Source organism: Aspergillus eucalypticola (assembly GCF_003184535.1).
Source record: "Aspergillus eucalypticola CBS 122712 chromosome Unknown BO83scaffold_22, whole genome shotgun sequence".
Classification (NCBI taxonomy): domain Eukaryota; kingdom Fungi; phylum Ascomycota; class Eurotiomycetes; order Eurotiales; family Aspergillaceae; genus Aspergillus; species Aspergillus eucalypticola.
The window spans coordinates 482,589-497,739 of NW_020290296.1; the positions used below are offsets into that span (position 1 = coordinate 482,589).

The 15,151-nt window shown below is 51.8% G+C and overlaps 4 protein-coding genes across 4 annotated transcripts; 3 read left to right on the top strand and 1 right to left on the bottom strand.

Annotated features, from left to right (window-relative positions):
* The first annotated feature begins 1,493 nt into the window (after positions 1 to 1,493).
* On the top strand, positions 1,494 to 5,935 carry BO83DRAFT_366206 (uncharacterized protein). The gene is made up of 4 exons (XM_025529701.1): positions 1,494 to 1,989; positions 2,197 to 3,811; positions 3,911 to 4,024; positions 4,091 to 5,935. The coding sequence occupies exons 1-4, from the start codon at positions 1,699 to 1,701 to the stop codon at positions 5,860 to 5,862; spliced, it is 3,792 nt and encodes a 1,263-aa protein (XP_025385553.1). The 5' UTR covers positions 1,494 to 1,698; the 3' UTR covers positions 5,863 to 5,935.
* Positions 5,936 to 6,188: 253 nt separating this feature from the next.
* BO83DRAFT_343272 (uncharacterized protein) lies at positions 6,189 to 8,538 on the top strand. Its single transcript, XM_025528688.1, has 4 exons — positions 6,189 to 6,518; positions 6,586 to 6,707; positions 6,824 to 6,977; positions 7,050 to 8,538. The coding sequence occupies exons 1-4, from the start codon at positions 6,446 to 6,448 to the stop codon at positions 8,321 to 8,323; spliced, it is 1,623 nt and encodes a 540-aa protein (XP_025385554.1). The 5' UTR covers positions 6,189 to 6,445; the 3' UTR covers positions 8,324 to 8,538.
* A 180-nt stretch (positions 8,539 to 8,718) lies between these two features.
* Positions 8,719 to 10,218, bottom strand: BO83DRAFT_380654 (bifunctional phosphatidyl-N-methylethanolamine N-methyltransferase/phosphatidyl-N-dimethylethanolamine N-methyltransferase). The gene is made up of 5 exons (XM_025531798.1): positions 10,137 to 10,218; positions 10,017 to 10,056; positions 9,945 to 9,961; positions 9,352 to 9,778; positions 8,719 to 9,176 (listed from the first exon to the last, which is right to left on the bottom strand). The coding sequence occupies exons 1-5, from the start codon at positions 10,183 to 10,185 to the stop codon at positions 8,873 to 8,875; spliced, it is 837 nt and encodes a 278-aa protein (XP_025385555.1). The 5' UTR covers positions 10,186 to 10,218; the 3' UTR covers positions 8,719 to 8,872.
* Positions 10,219 to 10,631: 413 nt separating this feature from the next.
* Positions 10,632 to 14,896, top strand: rgsC (putative intermediate filament protein (Mdm1)). Its single transcript, XM_025534201.1, has 2 exons — positions 10,632 to 13,492; positions 13,568 to 14,896. The coding sequence occupies exons 1-2, from the start codon at positions 10,834 to 10,836 to the stop codon at positions 14,620 to 14,622; spliced, it is 3,714 nt and encodes a 1,237-aa protein (XP_025385556.1). The 5' UTR covers positions 10,632 to 10,833; the 3' UTR covers positions 14,623 to 14,896.
* Positions 14,897 to 15,151: the final 255 nt, after the last annotated feature.

Genomic DNA, 15,151 nt, shown 5'->3' on the forward strand with positions numbered 1-15,151 from the left:
GTCTGTCCGAGTCCCCGCCCGTATTTAGTGTCCCTGCAGGGCCTCCACTCCTCGATTTCAATTGAACGCGCCATTTCATCCTCCGCACAGTTCGCAGATCCAAATTTCATGGGTGTGTGTATACAAAAGTATCTAGTCCAGCATTGGATAGATATGCCTGCTAGCTAGGGGGGCACATGACTGCCTCCTCAAGAATGAGATCAGCCTTTTGTTTCAGATTTCAACATGGTAATTCTGTTTACTAGTTAGTTGGGAGACATGAATGACCCTTGGATCTTTGCCAGCAGGAGATGAGGATGATGATCATGATCATGATCTTGATGACGATAAATGTCCCACCTTGCTCACTTATACTACTTAGTATTTGTGTAAATTAACTCATGGGTTAATTAGTAGTGGCTTGCTTTCGTGCTAGCTTCGTTTCTGTCCACGGAAGCGAATTGGCGAGGAGCTGGATGGACTCGATGGAGAGGCACCCCGTCGTCCAATTCCCCACCGGACCACACAGGCTGGCTGAGATCGAAATGAGGGTCGATGCTGGTTCTGGAGCCGGGACCTTGGAACGGAGATTTCCGTCCTCCTGAGTCCCTTGCCATCATTTGTGGCGTGTAGACTGCACAGACGATCATCCATCCGGTAACGATATGCAAGGTCGTTAGACCCCCCCCCCCTTCATGAGCTGGATCATGGACCTTGTGCATTCGGCCTGCATGTTATTGCGTCATGATATGGATGACAAGCTCAAGGCAGCAAATTCTACCGGCCCATCTGAAGGGGGTTCAAGTCAATTGTTAGCCATATTGCAGTGCACCCCAAGGGTGGACGGTGACTTGGACTGAAAAGTTGATTTTCACAAACATCCGCAAGGTCCAGTGGATCCACTAAAAAGACAGATGCCCGACCTAATGACTAACTTGAGGAGCTCGAGGTTTTGTTAGAATATGCCTGACTCAGGTACTAAATGCACAGATGCTATAATAATGATATTTCTTGAGTCTGGAGAAGACATGTTAAGTAATTTTCAAGGTAAGACTTTCCCCCCGGGAGGGCGGTTGTATACTACTAACAGAATCTTAAAATATAAAGTCCAAGGTAATAGTAGTAGCCATGGTAGGCGACAAGTTCCATCTTGAAAAATAGTACTAGTACTAATATGGTCAGTGTCAGTAGAGGGTGAGTCTGCCAGAGCTGATTATATATCTTGGCTAGTAGCCAAGTAGTACCTTAGATAAAATATATTAGTAGTAGTACAGTGGTTTTGCACATGATAAAAAGCTCACGCATCCACATTAGGCAATAATATAATACACGCCAACAGGTCTCATTTAATGCTTCTCTCATCTGGAAAATAAATGCATGGTGTTCAGTATACTGAAATTTCCATGATCGATGCAGACTTGATGCCTGACAGATACAGCCTGGCTTGGCGTTGTTTCGGCGATGGTAACCGAACGGACCATCAATTTGTCTCCCCAACACCAATGTTGATGCGGTAGGAAGTTCTGCGACGGCAAAAGTGTGCAGGAACTAACTATAGCTCTACAGCGTGCGAGGGACCGAAGACAACGTCTTATCAACACAACCATCCTTCAAGCCTTTTCCGGACTAGTCATCACTCCGTGGTGGCCGTTGAAAAGACCCCTCGGCCTGACCAGACATGCGGTGACCGAGAGCACCACCCAGCAGCTTGTGTCCGCAATGGACGCCTATCCGGAAGATTATGTTGCCCACAACCTCCCCTTCGTTTTGCTCTCCGGTCTTGAAGCAAGCTCCGACGATGATCTGCAATGCGTGCGAGCTGATTATCCCCTCCTCCGAGAGAGGGGCGTGAAGATATACTCGGATTTCCCGCCTCTGACCGGCTCAGTTGCGGAGGAATTGCGGCGTGTACTTCTCGAGGAAAACGCTTTCCGTGCCCCGTGGGATACTAGTGAGGATGCACATGCATCTTCATCCAGAATTGAGTACAAAATCAGAAGCGTTGGACGGGTAGGTTGATACACCTTGGCTGTCGAAGCAAGCATTACCCCCTTCCTCGTTGCACCTGCACTTCGGAGACAAACAGCTAGCCCGCCCGCACTTACTTACAGGGCGAGATTTCGTACCACGCGCAAGCTTCCTTTGCTACTTCTCATTTGGCAATTCTACTACCATTGCCGCAAGGCCCGCGTTCACGCCGCTGACTTCTTCTTTTAGTCCTACAGTCTCCCCCCGCGCAAAGCTGACCCCCCACCCGTATCGCCCACGAGCCCGACGGCCGGACAAGACGATGAGATATCGCGTGGATCCTCCTTCAACCTTCATTCTCCCATATCCCCACTTACACCAAGCTCGCCGACGTTTCCAGATGGCCTGCTTAGCCATCTATGGGTCACTAAACACCAGGACCTTGTCCCTGCGGCAGTGATCAATTTCTTCCCCTTCTGCTTCGATCCTAATATGAGCTCGCTGCGCGACAACCAACTCAAGATAGAAATAAATGGATTGAAGAAGGAATGGGCCTCTTCTGGATACAAATCTCGATTTATCGTTGTTCTCTTGTCAGAAGAGAGCACGGGCAGCTATGCTGGGGATACGGAGGACAGGATGGCTAGCATTCGGAGGGCAACGAATCTGGATCAAAAGTCTATATTTCTCCTTCCGTCCGATGCGACGCCAGTGGAATTGAAGGAATTCGCCACGTCCCTGTTGTCTCTACTCCAGCCATCGGTGATGGAATACTACCGCGACCTATCGAAGCACGCCAGGCGCAAACGAAATCGAGGCACCATCCCCCCGCCAACAGCGCCACCAACAAGTGGGACGTCCCAGACCTTATCGTCTCAAGGATGGACTGTTCGATATGAATTCAAGCTGGGTATCTTTGCGGAATTCCGCCAAGAAATCGATGCCGCGCTTCGGAACTATGAAAGCGCATACGAGACCCTATTTGGTCAAGAGGTGTTCGAATATATTGCTGGCTGGAATCCTAGGTTCAATGATGCACGACTTCTGGGGGATGCATTGGCCATACGTATCATTCGCGGCTTGTTGATGACGGGACAGACAACACCTGCTGTGCGGTTCTGGACTAGCCACCGGAATCGTTCAAAAGATATCATCGACCGGCGCGGAAAAGGCACCAAGAGTTATGGCTGGGCAGCCTGGGAAGCTAGGTGGTCGATGGTAATGGCCCAGCTCATTCGCCAAGCCAACCTCCCTTACTTCACCTCCGTCGGCATCCCCCAGGATCAGTTCCAAGAGCAGTACTCAATTTTCGTACCACGCGACAAAACGGTTTCCCCTTCGGATGCATATCTTCCGTGGGAACAGCTTCATCATGAGGGTTATTGGCTCTATCGAGCGGCGCAGTATACCATGTACCGTCGAACCTTGGCGGAGCAGATTCCAGAAGACGATCGGATACCACCGGGACAATCTCCCGCGTCCCAGATAGCCAATAAGTCTTATCTATACGACACCTATCTGGTACCTGAGCCACATGTTGAAGCACCCCAGCCGGGGGCGGTCGGTTTCAACCACGCACTGTTAAGATTAGATGCCTTGAAAGCGGCACTCGAAGAGTTCTCGAAGAGAGACCAAAACCGGAAAGCGGAGAGCATTAGCCTGGAGATTGCAGAAGAATATATGCGCCTAAGCTCATGGCCGGAGGCTTACGAAATCCTTCGACCGCTGTGGTCGACTTTGTCTTGGCGACGTTCGGGCTGGTGGCCGCTCATGCAAAGGTTTGGCTGGGCCCTAAGGGAATGTGCCGTACGCGTGAGCGATAGCGATATGGTCCTGCACGTTGACTGGGAACTCCGACATAAGGGTGAGCTTATTCTATTACTAAATCGTCCTGCACTGTTTTGGCATCGCAGCTTCGCTTGCCTTCACTAGTCACCTGTCTAACATCATATTATTCTTTCAGTGTTCCAACCGCGGCCCGACTGGATATATGATCTCCATAATAGTCTCGAGGACTTTCCTTTAGTAAATCCCAAGCCATCGGTGGTCCTGCGCGCAGAGGACATCGTGCCCAGCGGTAAGTGATCACAGAAGCATCCCATAACCACTTAAAAATCTCACTGATGATTTCACCGGGCTCTAGTCACCGCGTCTTTCGTCTTTCAAAGTTCCGAAGGAAATGTCGGCGAGCCGTCTAAGGGCCAGCTTATCATCACTTCCTGTGCCCAGCCCTCATCGAGCCCTCTCACATTCTCCGAAGTGAAGGTAGTGTTTGAGGGTTGCCTGCGGCCAATACGGCTTCAGTCTGATCGCAACGTGGACGCCGATACGGCTACACCCTGCACAATAACTTCGCCATTGCTACGTGACCCCAGTACGGCTGAAGACCCGGCAGCTTTGCAATCACCTACGAGCGGATTGACTGCTTTGACTGGGCTAGCAGACCTGACATTTGGACCTTCCCAGACTAAGGTATACGATATTACATGCATTCCCAGAGAAGCCGGGGAGTCCCGTGTCGCATCCATAACATTGACCGTCGAGGAAGAAAAATTTGATCTTACCAACGCGATAACCGATTTGACTCCATATGAGTCCTATTGGTGGCAGCAAACGTCCAAGGGCCCAAGCAGACGGCGCGTGGGCAAAGGCCGCGATACGGGCCGTTGTAAGATACTACCCAAACCACCAAAGATACGGGTAGAGCTGCTGAACCTTCGAGAAACATATTATACGAATGAGGAAATAATTCTCCGAGTAGGTGTCGACAACGAGGAAGAAGAGGCTGCAGATGTTTCTGTTGAGACTAGACTTTTTGGCAGGCCGGAGTCCACGGCTAAGATACGGTGGCTAGATGAGGAGAATTCCTCGAAGATGCACGGGTCTGGGGAGAGTACTCCGACAGAAGGCAATTCTCACCACCTGAAGCGACCGATAGGGGTGATGGAACGCTCATCTCATCAAGAACTAACGATTGTGGTTACGGATACCAACGATGCTTTGGATTATGAGCTTGAAGTCTCTGCGCTCTACAACCTTGTCTCTGATGTCCAGACACCTATCATCGCGAGCATGCGTGTTGGCCTATCAATTATCAGGCCATTCGAGGCCAATTATGAATTCCTTCCACGCCTTCATCCTCAACCCTGGCCGGACTTCTTCACTGTGGATGACGAGTTACTTCCAAAGGGGGATGAAGTCAAGCCCGGAGGTTTGCAGCAGAGATGGTGTCTCAACTCCAAGGTCGTCTCTTTTGCTGTGGAGCCCCTGGTTGTCGAAAAAATGTCATTAGTGTTGCTTGGACTGGGCGGCGCTGCCACCTGTCACATTGGGTCGGAGGAAATTATCAGTCCTGAGGTGGCGGAGATCCGTCCGGAGGAGCTTCGAGAATCTAACTTCATCATGGACCTTCAGAAGGAAATCTTGGGTGACCGCAGACCTACAGCCTTAAACCTCGCCCTAGAGATTCGCTGGAGGCGCAGTGCAACAGACGACGGTGCGCTGAACGACGGATCGACAATCACCACGACCACGCTTGATATCCCCCGATTCGTTATGCCAGCAGGTGAGCCTCGGGTGGTCGCCTCAGCTAAGGCGTCTGATACACTTTCGGGGTTGATCCATCTTGATTACACTCTAGAGAACCCGTCCATGCACTTCCTTACTTTCAACCTGAGCATGGAAGCAAGTGAGAACTTTGCGTTCAGCGGACCGAAGACGATGGTCGTGCAGTTGGTGCCTTTGAGCAGACACACGGTCCGGTACAACTTGCTGGCATCGAAACGAGGTCTGTGGATCCAGCCGCAGCTCCTGGTAGTCGACACATATTTTAACAAGACTCTGCGGGTGCTACCGACGGAAGACATGCGGTCGGATAAGAAAGGAATCTTAGTCTGGGTTGATGCCGACGATTAAAGGGTGCGGCGAGGGTCATGGAAAACAGTTTGTATGTAGCGTGTCGGGTTTAGATCTGGACCATTTTCAATTGAATTGAGATCATAGATCAAGTGCTATAGACAGATACCCAGTAGATGTACTCGTTATCCTTTCAATTAGTGCAACATAGTTTAGAGTAGCTATCTATTTATCGATTATCAAGATAGTAACTACCGCTCTTGCTCACGTGTCGAGCCCTTATCACGCGCTACCAAAAGAGGACTAGCGGCGGCGATCGGAGCGACGCCCGCAGCTCCTCCCCAATCCGGAGTTGCAACTTGCGCCCGTTCGTTCCTTCCCTGCCCGGACTGCCAGTCTTCCACCTCAACTTCGTTCTTCCGTCTCTTCCCCTCGCTTCTTCGCCTTCTTCTTCCCATCACCTGCTCTCCCCTATACCAATTCGCATGCTGCATTGTGCTGGGCTTTCTTCTTGTCGATTACGTCCCATAGAACTCCGTATTTGCCCTATCCATTTTGGGAAACCCGTTCTCGTTCGTTCGGCTGCTGTCGCCATCACTCTGGCTGCCTCTGCTGTAGTAGTACCTCCACTACAATTCCGGCCATGGCGGCGCAGGCAGCTCTGATTGCCGACACCATTGTTGGCATGAAGAGAGCCCTCCGCAAGGAGAATGACTGTGCGTCCTTCACTCTACTCTCCCCGCTGGCTCTATCTTTTCCCTCTAACCGTTCGCTCTTGTTTAGACTCTGGACCCGACGATCCGATCACACAACCAACAAATCGGGGTAATAAACTACATACAAACTCGAACTTTGTCCGAGAAGGTGCTTTGGGTTACATACATCCGGAGGAGCTCTATAAACAGGTTAGTTCCACCCCCGCGGCCATCGAAAGATCTCTCTTTCATGGCGGCATTAGTCGATCAGGGTGATGATGATAAGGAAGGCACGCTGACGATTAGGGAAACTTATCTCTCTACAGAAAATTGAACATGCTGGATACACGCGTTATATCCTCCAGCCTAATCCCGTGCGCTATGATTCAGAAGGTGATGAGTTGGACGAGGATGACGAAGATTCCGAAGCTGATGCCGCTGCGGCGGCAGAAAATCCATTTTCGGAAATTGCGCTTGAAAGTGAGGCCTTCTGTTCCATCTCGACGCCTTTTCAAATTTTCTTGCTAATCAAGCACCACAATTGAATTTTAGACTTCCTTTGCCCTCTAAAACACCCGTCCGAGCTCCCTACCCATCCTTCCCTATCGCACGCTTATACGTCAAAGGCGCTGCTGCACATGACGCAGGCAATCGAAGCCAAACTCCGTCAAGAAAGAGCACTGCTTTGGCGGGCCAGGAATCTACACCGGCAGTTTTTGGGAGACAGTTCTTGGATGCCGTCTGGTGCAGTGGAGACGCCTGAAGACAGATGGATCTTTGAGCCCCGGATAGCCCATACGACACGTAGCTCACCTGGGAGTCAATACAGACATAACGGGGCTGCAAGTCCTTTGGTGCCAGGGCCTTCGGCTCAGAAAAGCAGTGTGCAAGGCGCGTCCGTGGGTGCAGGTGAATCAAAGTCGCCTCAGCCTCCCCAGAACGAGAATGCTCAGGACAAGACTGCCGCAGTTAAGGACGTTGAGATGACCGATATTCACGACCAGGAGACGACGCACAAAGAAACCGTCACAAATGCGCTTGAACAACCCCGAGAGCCGAAATCAGAAGAAGTTGATACCCCAGTTGGCGACCTTCCTCATCATTCAGAGACCATCAACCAAGCCATACAAGTCAATGGAAGCCTCACGGCAAACGCAAAGTCTAATGGGGATAAAGTGACGAACTCGGATGGCACTTCAGACAAGGATGGCATGGAGCGCGAAGGTGCCACAATCCAGGGCAATGCGCAGCCTGATCCCGAATTTCAAGACGATGCACAGGTAGACGGGACGGATGCGGATGCAGATGCAGATGCAGAAATGCAAGATGGATCATCTCCCGAGCCACCTCGGCGCATGACGACCCGGGCACAGGCTAATGCAGCGAACCCACAGGAGGGCGAATCTGGACCCCTCTCCCCGTCCCCTTCTGACGACACATTAGGGAGTCTTCCGACACCCCATCCTCTTTTCCTTATACCGGACTCTGTTCGGCCAGATTCGAACTTCGGCCTCCCGCCCAACGAAGCGGAAGAGACACGTCGACTGCTTTGGTCTTATGTACAGAAGCAGGAGGAGACCGTTCGTGGATTTGAGCATATGCTGGAGTCTCTGCTCCGGGCCAATCGGATGAAAGAGGATGTGCTCGAGTGGTGCAAAGCGGAGGGGCACGTGGGCGAGATGAGCGATGGAGAAGACTGGTATGATCGGGAGAAATGGGGCCTTGCCGAAGGAGAAGACCTCAAGAAGGGTGCTGATGAGGATGAAATCGAACCGGTGGAGGAGAGCCGGACGTCGACCAAGAGAGGCCGAGGTCGACGGGCATAGGCTGGATCCTTGTTGCTGTCGACAGGCATTTTGGCTTTTGATGTCTCTCCGACGCAGCTCTTGCCGTCTGCACGTTCATACCACTTGCGCTTTCCAAAGACCCATAGCGTGGAGTTGGCGGCGTTTTGGGACGGTGAACCAGGTGTCTCATATTTGGCTACCACAGAAAATTGGTGTGAGTGAGATGGTCTTTCCCCCCCCCCCCCCCCCCCCCCTCTCTTTTCCCTTGACGGGAATATGGATAGCGAAACAGGTGCTTTCATTTACCATCCCTGGAGGGAGTATGGTGTGATTTTATGATAGTTGATGATCATGGCGAAAGCACACAAGCGTAGCAAATGATACCCGTTGTTCCTGTTTATCTTTACTTGAGAGTAGGAGACTGCCATGTGGTAGGTCAATGTTGTAGTGATTTTTCTTCTCCGTTCTATCTGAGCATCTCAATGTAACCCCACTTTCATTTTTCTTTCGTTCCTTCTCAGTGGCTATACGTAGCCAGTTGTTATTGCTATTGCCTCCCCTATCCTGCCCCATGCTCTCGCTCTCGTTCTAACTCTCCACCCCTTCCTTCCACTTCTCACTGGACACAACCAGACTGCCTAGCCGACCATGATTTGCAGCCCCGTGTAGACTCAGAACAGTAGCTTGGCGAGCTCTGTGTTTCCACTCAGGGACTGGCGAGACTGGAATGATGTCGAAAGGTCCAAGCTCCACTGGCGGGAGGCAAATGGGCGGTAATCCAGACCCCTGGACATAGATTCCCGTGAAGTCTCGGCTTACAAGCTCTTGCCGCCGCGCTTGGATTTGGCACGCTCGCGTTCCCGCTTGGCGTAGATTTCCGCCGTGAAGGGACTACCAGGCCCGGGTCAGTGGGTTTTACCAATTCCGTGCATGGGGAATAAAATCTCATTTTGCGTTGGGGCTTGAGACACATGTGCATATGGGCTTTGGTTGCGAAAAAAAAAAGTGTATAGGCAAGTCCATGGTGCATAGTGGGCCAATATAGAAAAGATAGATGGGATACTTACTCCTCCCACTGGAGAGCGAACCAGTACAGGATGAAGACCTCGGCCGTCAGGAAGACGCCCGCCACCTTGCCCTTGTAGAGAGCAACGCCCAAAAAGTTCAGGGTACTGCCCCAGTACATGGGGGAACCAGTGACGTTGAAGGGGAAGCCGGTGACAGGCGCATCCATCAGGATACCGAAGTAGTCGCCAAGGTAGGTGCCGGTGACACCGAGGGCATACATGCTGGACAGGACGAGGACGGAGCCGAAGGCGAAGAGAAGGCCGCCGAGGACGGGTTGGTGCACAGGGGCATAGTAAGGTTGGTCTTCCAGGGCCACTTGGTAGACATGATCTCGCAGAATTCCCAGACTGAAGATGGTGACGGCAAGGAAGTAGCAGCCGTAGTAGGCATTACCGAATATACGAGTCAAGAAGTGACTCCGATACTCTACAAATTGCGATGACCGAGGAAATTTGTCATAAGCCTCTTATACTGAAAGATGAATGGAGGAAAGAGGTGGACGTGGGGAAGGTAGAGCCAAGGCAGAAGCTGCCAGAGCTGGATTCCTCGTAGGATTGGGGTGAATGTTATTGGAGTGGGAGATGGGACCAACCAGCACGGGCGACAATGCTGGATAGAATAATGTTTAGCAATGGAAAGAATGTAATAATGGCAGAGTACTTACTTCCAGAAAATAGGGTTAAAGGCGATTGACAGCGCGGCCCCTGTTTGAGAGAGAGAAAAACAGTTACAATCACATGCGGGGAGGGAAGAGAGGGGATTAGCCGGGGAAAGCTCCACGTACATTGGAGGGACGGCTGGGAGAAGTCGATAAAGTTGGACAAGGAAGCCATGAGGAAGGGAGGTTAGAAGATGGGGAGATGAGGTATAAGGAAAGAAGAAGGGGACAAGGAATGGAGGAGAGAAGAAAGTGAAGAGGGAAAGGAAGAAGGGAAGGGAAAGCAGAGAGAAGAAGGACAAGAAGAAGAAGAAGAAGAAGAAGAAGTAGCAAGCAGCAGAAGTGGAGAGAAGAAAACATTCCCGAAACGGCATGACGTCTTGAAAAAGACGCACGGGATCTTACAAGTTACAACTTACGAGACAAGGCCTCAGGCAGAATTACCATGTACTAGTATAGTACCACAATTCAAAGTTGTTCTCTCCTCATTTGATGATGATAGTATAATCTTCTGTAACTTACACTACTACCATTTACATCTATCGCATTATCATAAATAAACCCCAGCTGCAGACCTTCCCTTTTCTGAAGGAAGGAGTTAGTTATCTAGTACCTGAGTGACGCAACTACTACTAGTCTCTCCACACTCACCGCCTGATCCAATCCATCCTTCTTCCTCTTACTTTTGTAGCTCTTGTTCTGAATCTTTCAACTTCTTCTCTAACCTGCAGTCCTTACTCTCTTTTCTCCATCATGTCTTGCTTCGGCTCCCTCTCGGCTTTCCTTGCCTGACCGGCATGGCAGCGCATCCGCTCCAGGGAGAATGGCCCTGAAGCATCGCGATTATGTCCTCCTGGGCATTGGTGCCTTTATAGCCTGGGGTCTCGCCGTCAAATGGCTCCCCTTACTGAGATATCTGGGTTATGCTCTGGTGCTCGGTGCTTTTCTTTCCTCCGCCGTGTTGTTCGCTCTCGTGCTTCTCACCATCCGCTCCCCCAATGACGCTGTTGCTTCTTCACCTTCGCCCACGAACCCCCGCGTCGCATTCCTCGCCCGCCACCACTGGGATCAAGAAACCCAGGCATTCAAATGCCGTTCAACCTATAATCCACATTCACTTTACCCACAATCCTTCATCGTCTCGGAAGGCATTGACGAGCTCCTATCCTTCGCCACGCGGGATTTCATCGCATCATGGTACCAGCATATCAGTCCCAACCCCACGTTCGTCAACGAGGTGGATCATACGATTCGGACAGCCATTGGAAACCTGCGCGATAGGCTCCTGACGGAAGACCTTGTCTCTCTCGTAGTGTCCCGGATTTTCCCCGTTCTGACATCCCATCTGAAGGAGTTTGAGGTGGCTGAGCGCTTGGTCCGGGGAAGGAATCTTACCAGGAATGTCACGGAGTCGGAAGAGTTGGACATTGCCATCGCGAGCAAGTATCGCGAGGGGAACTTACACCCGGCGGCGATGCTGTCTCTTTCCGACCAAAAGTTACTGGAACAGGAGTACCTCCGCAAAATTGCCGTCGGGCTCCTGCCCCAACTGTTCCCGGAGTCCGTCCTCAATAGTCGCATTGTTTCCGTCTTGATTCGTGAGATTGTAGCCTGCGCTGTGCTCTTCCCTCTCGTTTCCGTCCTCTCTGATCCGGACACATGGAACCAGCTGATGGAGGCCTATGGCCGCACCGCGATTCAGGACCGTAAGACTGTCCGGAAACTCAGGGCGGCCCTGGACGAGCATGCATCCCCGGCTCCCCGGTCGAAAAGGGGTCACCCTTTTCCTCGACTTAGTCCTCACGATTCAGAGCGCGCCTTCGAGCGATTTGTCCGGGCCATCCGGCGCTGTAACAATCTTTCGGACGCCAGACGCTTCAGAGCCTTGGTGGCAAGCCAACTGAAGCGGGAGACTATGGTGGAAGGACAGGACCAAGTTTACCTCCGACGACTGGAGACCGGTAAGAGGGTCTTGGACCAAAAAGTAGCTAAGCTGTCTGCCCCCGGAGGCACTCAGATGTCGCACGCCTCCGCGGCTGTATCCCACTTTCGCCGTAAGAATTCTATTCCTCAGGAAGCCTCCTTAGTGGATGTCATGCATGATGCGTCGGGTCTCTCTTACTTCATGGAGTTTATGGACCGTCAGCAGCTCATGTCTCTAGTTCAATTCTGGATCGTGGTCGACGGTTTCCGCAATCCTCTGGAGGATGATTTCGGAGACGAAGGCTCTCCGACCTCCACAAGCTGGACCCCAGCGGACCGAAGTGACATGGCTCTGATCAGCGAGACGTATCTCTCAAAACCGGAGTTAAAAGTATCGGATGAGTCCCGTCGGGTGGTGAAGGCGTTCCTGAGCGCAGGGAAGCGGGCCACCTCGGAGCAGTATCGAAAAGCTCGGACGGTCATTTTGAGCACTCAATCCGCGGTGCTCGATAAGCTTCAGGAAATCTACTACCCGAAGTTCAAGCAGTCAGATCTCTACTATAAATACCTTGCCTCGGATGAAGCATCCCAAGCGGGCCCGCAGTCCCCCCAACAGAGCTCTCCGAACATTGCTGAAGTGCCCGAAAGGCGGCCTCTACCTCCTCTGATGTCTCGCACCTCATCACAAACTGGCGCCAGGCCCAAAGATTTGCGACGAGCGGCGGTTTCTTCGAGCGATGTTCGAAGCATGGGCAAACTGTTTGATGACGATGAGTCTTCGAGGCGCTCATTCGATTCCGAGCGATCTGCACCGCTGTTTGACGATGACTACGATACAGATCCACTGGCAATGTCGACACAAAGCCTAGGGAAAGACTCACAAAATGGCGAAACCGAGGCGAACCAAAACCAAGTCATCGAGAACATGGAGGCAGCGTTAAACGACATCATCGCGAGCGAGCCCAAGAATACTCGAATTGAAGATCTGAAGAACGCCGATGTGACCCCGTCTGCATTGCCCGCTAGTGACCCTTTCCCCAGGTCGCCGCGCAGCTCAATGGATATCCCTCGGGTAGATAGTCGGACAGAGGATCGTATCAAGCCGAGCATTGCCTCATTAGGCCTCGTGGATCGTTCTTCACGCCAGGGGGTCTTCGATGACGATCTCTTTCCTGAACAGCAGAAGTATATTGAAGACGAATATGAGGAGCCGATGGGAACAGATACAGATCCGGCCGATCAAGTCCATGAGGCGGCTCCTGGGGATCTCGGCTTGACGGAGGCCATTGAGGCGCTCACCGCAGATATCGATAAGCTCGGATCTCAAGAGTCAGTGGTAGACACGCTTACTCGCAAAGCTGAACTTACCAACAACACCGCGGAGTTGAGGATTCTGCGCAAATCCAAAGCGAGCATCCAACGCGAGATTCACCGCAAAGAGATGCAACGACAGCAGTATATCATCCAAGAAAGTGACAACAGTCTGTATGGCCGATCGACCGTCCGTATCAAATCAATTGTAGTTGGAAAGGAGGAAGATGGTCGAGAGTTCGCTATGTGTACGTTCCTTACTACCCTGCCTCCGTCTGTAACGGAAGCTACTTGCTGTCCAGATTTACTAACATATCTTCTAGATGTGGTCGAAGTGCAACGTAACGCTGGTGAGCAAATGCCCGCCGCCTCCTGGGCCGTGGCCCGCAGATACAGCGAATTTCATGAACTCCATCAGAAGCTACGCATGAGATACCCGTCCGTCCGTCACCTGGAGTTCCCACGTCGACGTGTCGTTCTCAAGCTCCAGAAAGAATTCCTCCAGAAGCGACGCCTAGCTCTAGAAGCATATCTACAGAAACTCCTCCTTCTCCCTGAAGTATGCCGGAGTCGAGACTTACGAGCCTTCCTCTCCCAACGAGCCATCATCCCCCGCAACGAGAACCAAAGCTCCACCACCAACGGAGAGACCAAAGACCTAGTCACTCGAATCTACAACTCCGTCGCCGATGGCATGGACGACTTCCTAGGCAACTTTGGCGTATTAGATCAACTTTCCACAGCCGGACAAAGCCTCATCTCAGCCGCTACAAACCAACAATCCACCACTTCCACCACAGTATCTCCCGGTGACACTGGCCTTGCCACCGAGGACGCCGTCACCGCCGCCGAAGCGGAAGCCGAACTAAACGCCTTCGAAGACCGCGAGCTTGAGCCCTTCATCAAACCCATCTGTGATTTATTCCTGGAAGCTTTCGAGCTGAACAAGGGAAATAACTGGCTGCGCGGGCGTGCCGTGGTCGTCGTCCTCCACCAATTGTTAGGGGGTACGATCGAGCGCAAAGTTCGCGAAGGAGCACGCTCCCTTGTCCAGGACGACTCGCTTCTGCGCTACATCACCCTCATCAAGGATACCATGTGGCCGGGCGGTGTGCTTCGCCAGAGCCGCGTCCGCACTGCATCGGAGCGACTGAAGAGTCGCACTGAAGCGAGTCTAGTCCTGGCTACGTTGATCCCCGATCTAGCGGGCAATGTGGTCGGACGAGCGAATGCGCAGGCCGCGGCGCGCAGGATCTTTGCGACTTTGAATAATCGACGGTTGAATGCGCATCTCTTCTTTACTATTCTCGATGAGGTCGTTTTAGTTTTATTTGGTGCGGGGGGACGCGGGACGAATACGTTGATGACTTCATGCTAATGTGTATGATACTAATCTTGCTTTTTCTTTCTCTCTTCAGTCTGTTTCTGTGTTGTCTTTCTGCTATCTCTATCGCCGGGCTGTATTGTTATTAGCGGGCGTTGCATTGATGTGCTTTTCTAGCATTTGTTCTTCTGCACTTTAGCGCCTGTGCTATTCTTCATCGTGTTTTGCCGATACTCTATATAATGTAGCTGTTGCAGGTGCGGCGGACGAGTGAGGCCGATGCACATTATGTCTGATAATCACATGCTGATAAGGGTGGGACGCCGACCCATCATGATCGTTGGTGCCTGAGCCTACCGAGTTAGCCCGTTTACTAGAACCGCACTAGGCAGTAAATTCTACGTCAGTTATCCAGAAGGTCAACTAAATATTCCTGTGTCTCCACATTGAATCTGAATGAAGGACTGGAGCTCGAAGATACAAGATCGTCCGGTGCTCAGTGAGTCAACTCGGCCAGAGAACAGCGAGGCCATCCTCGGACGAGAAATGAAAGCAGAGAGTTGGAGTGAAAAGACAACAAAGG

What these genes read in the sequence shown, in the direction of transcription:
- BO83DRAFT_366206 (XM_025529701.1), top strand. Translation starts at nt 1,699, where the DNA reads ATGGACGCCTATCCGGAAGATTATGTTGCCCACAACCTCCCCTTCGTT. An exon ending in AAATCAGAAGCGTTGGACGG is followed by an intron (nt 1,990 to 2,196) that starts GTAGGTTGATAC and finishes TTCTTCTTTTAG; the next exon opens with TCCTACAGTCTCCCCCCGCG. An exon ending in AGAGGACATCGTGCCCAGCG is followed by an intron (nt 4,025 to 4,090) that starts GTAAGTGATCAC and finishes ACCGGGCTCTAG; the next exon opens with TCACCGCGTCTTTCGTCTTT.
- BO83DRAFT_343272 (XM_025528688.1), top strand. Translation starts at nt 6,446, where the DNA reads ATGGCGGCGCAGGCAGCTCTGATTGCCGACACCATTGTTGGCATGAAG. An exon ending in CCTCCGCAAGGAGAATGACT is followed by an intron (nt 6,519 to 6,585) that starts GTGCGTCCTTCA and finishes GCTCTTGTTTAG; the next exon opens with ACTCTGGACCCGACGATCCG. An exon ending in TTCGGAAATTGCGCTTGAAA is followed by an intron (nt 6,978 to 7,049) that starts GTGAGGCCTTCT and finishes ATTGAATTTTAG; the next exon opens with ACTTCCTTTGCCCTCTAAAA.
- BO83DRAFT_380654 (XM_025531798.1), bottom strand. Translation starts at nt 10,185, where the DNA reads ATGGCTTCCTTGTCCAACTTTATCGACTTCTCCCAGCCGTCCCTCCAA. An exon ending in CTCCCAGCCGTCCCTCCAAT is followed by an intron (nt 10,057 to 10,136) that starts GTACGTGGAGCT and finishes TCTCTCAAACAG; the next exon opens with GGGCCGCGCTGTCAATCGCC. An exon ending in TTCGCTCTCCAGTGGGAGGA is followed by an intron (nt 9,177 to 9,351) that starts GTAAGTATCCCA and finishes CCGGGCCTGGTA; the next exon opens with GTCCCTTCACGGCGGAAATC.
- rgsC (XM_025534201.1), top strand. Translation starts at nt 10,834, where the DNA reads ATGGCCCTGAAGCATCGCGATTATGTCCTCCTGGGCATTGGTGCCTTT. An exon ending in TGGTCGAGAGTTCGCTATGT is followed by an intron (nt 13,493 to 13,567) that starts GTACGTTCCTTA and finishes CATATCTTCTAG; the next exon opens with ATGTGGTCGAAGTGCAACGT.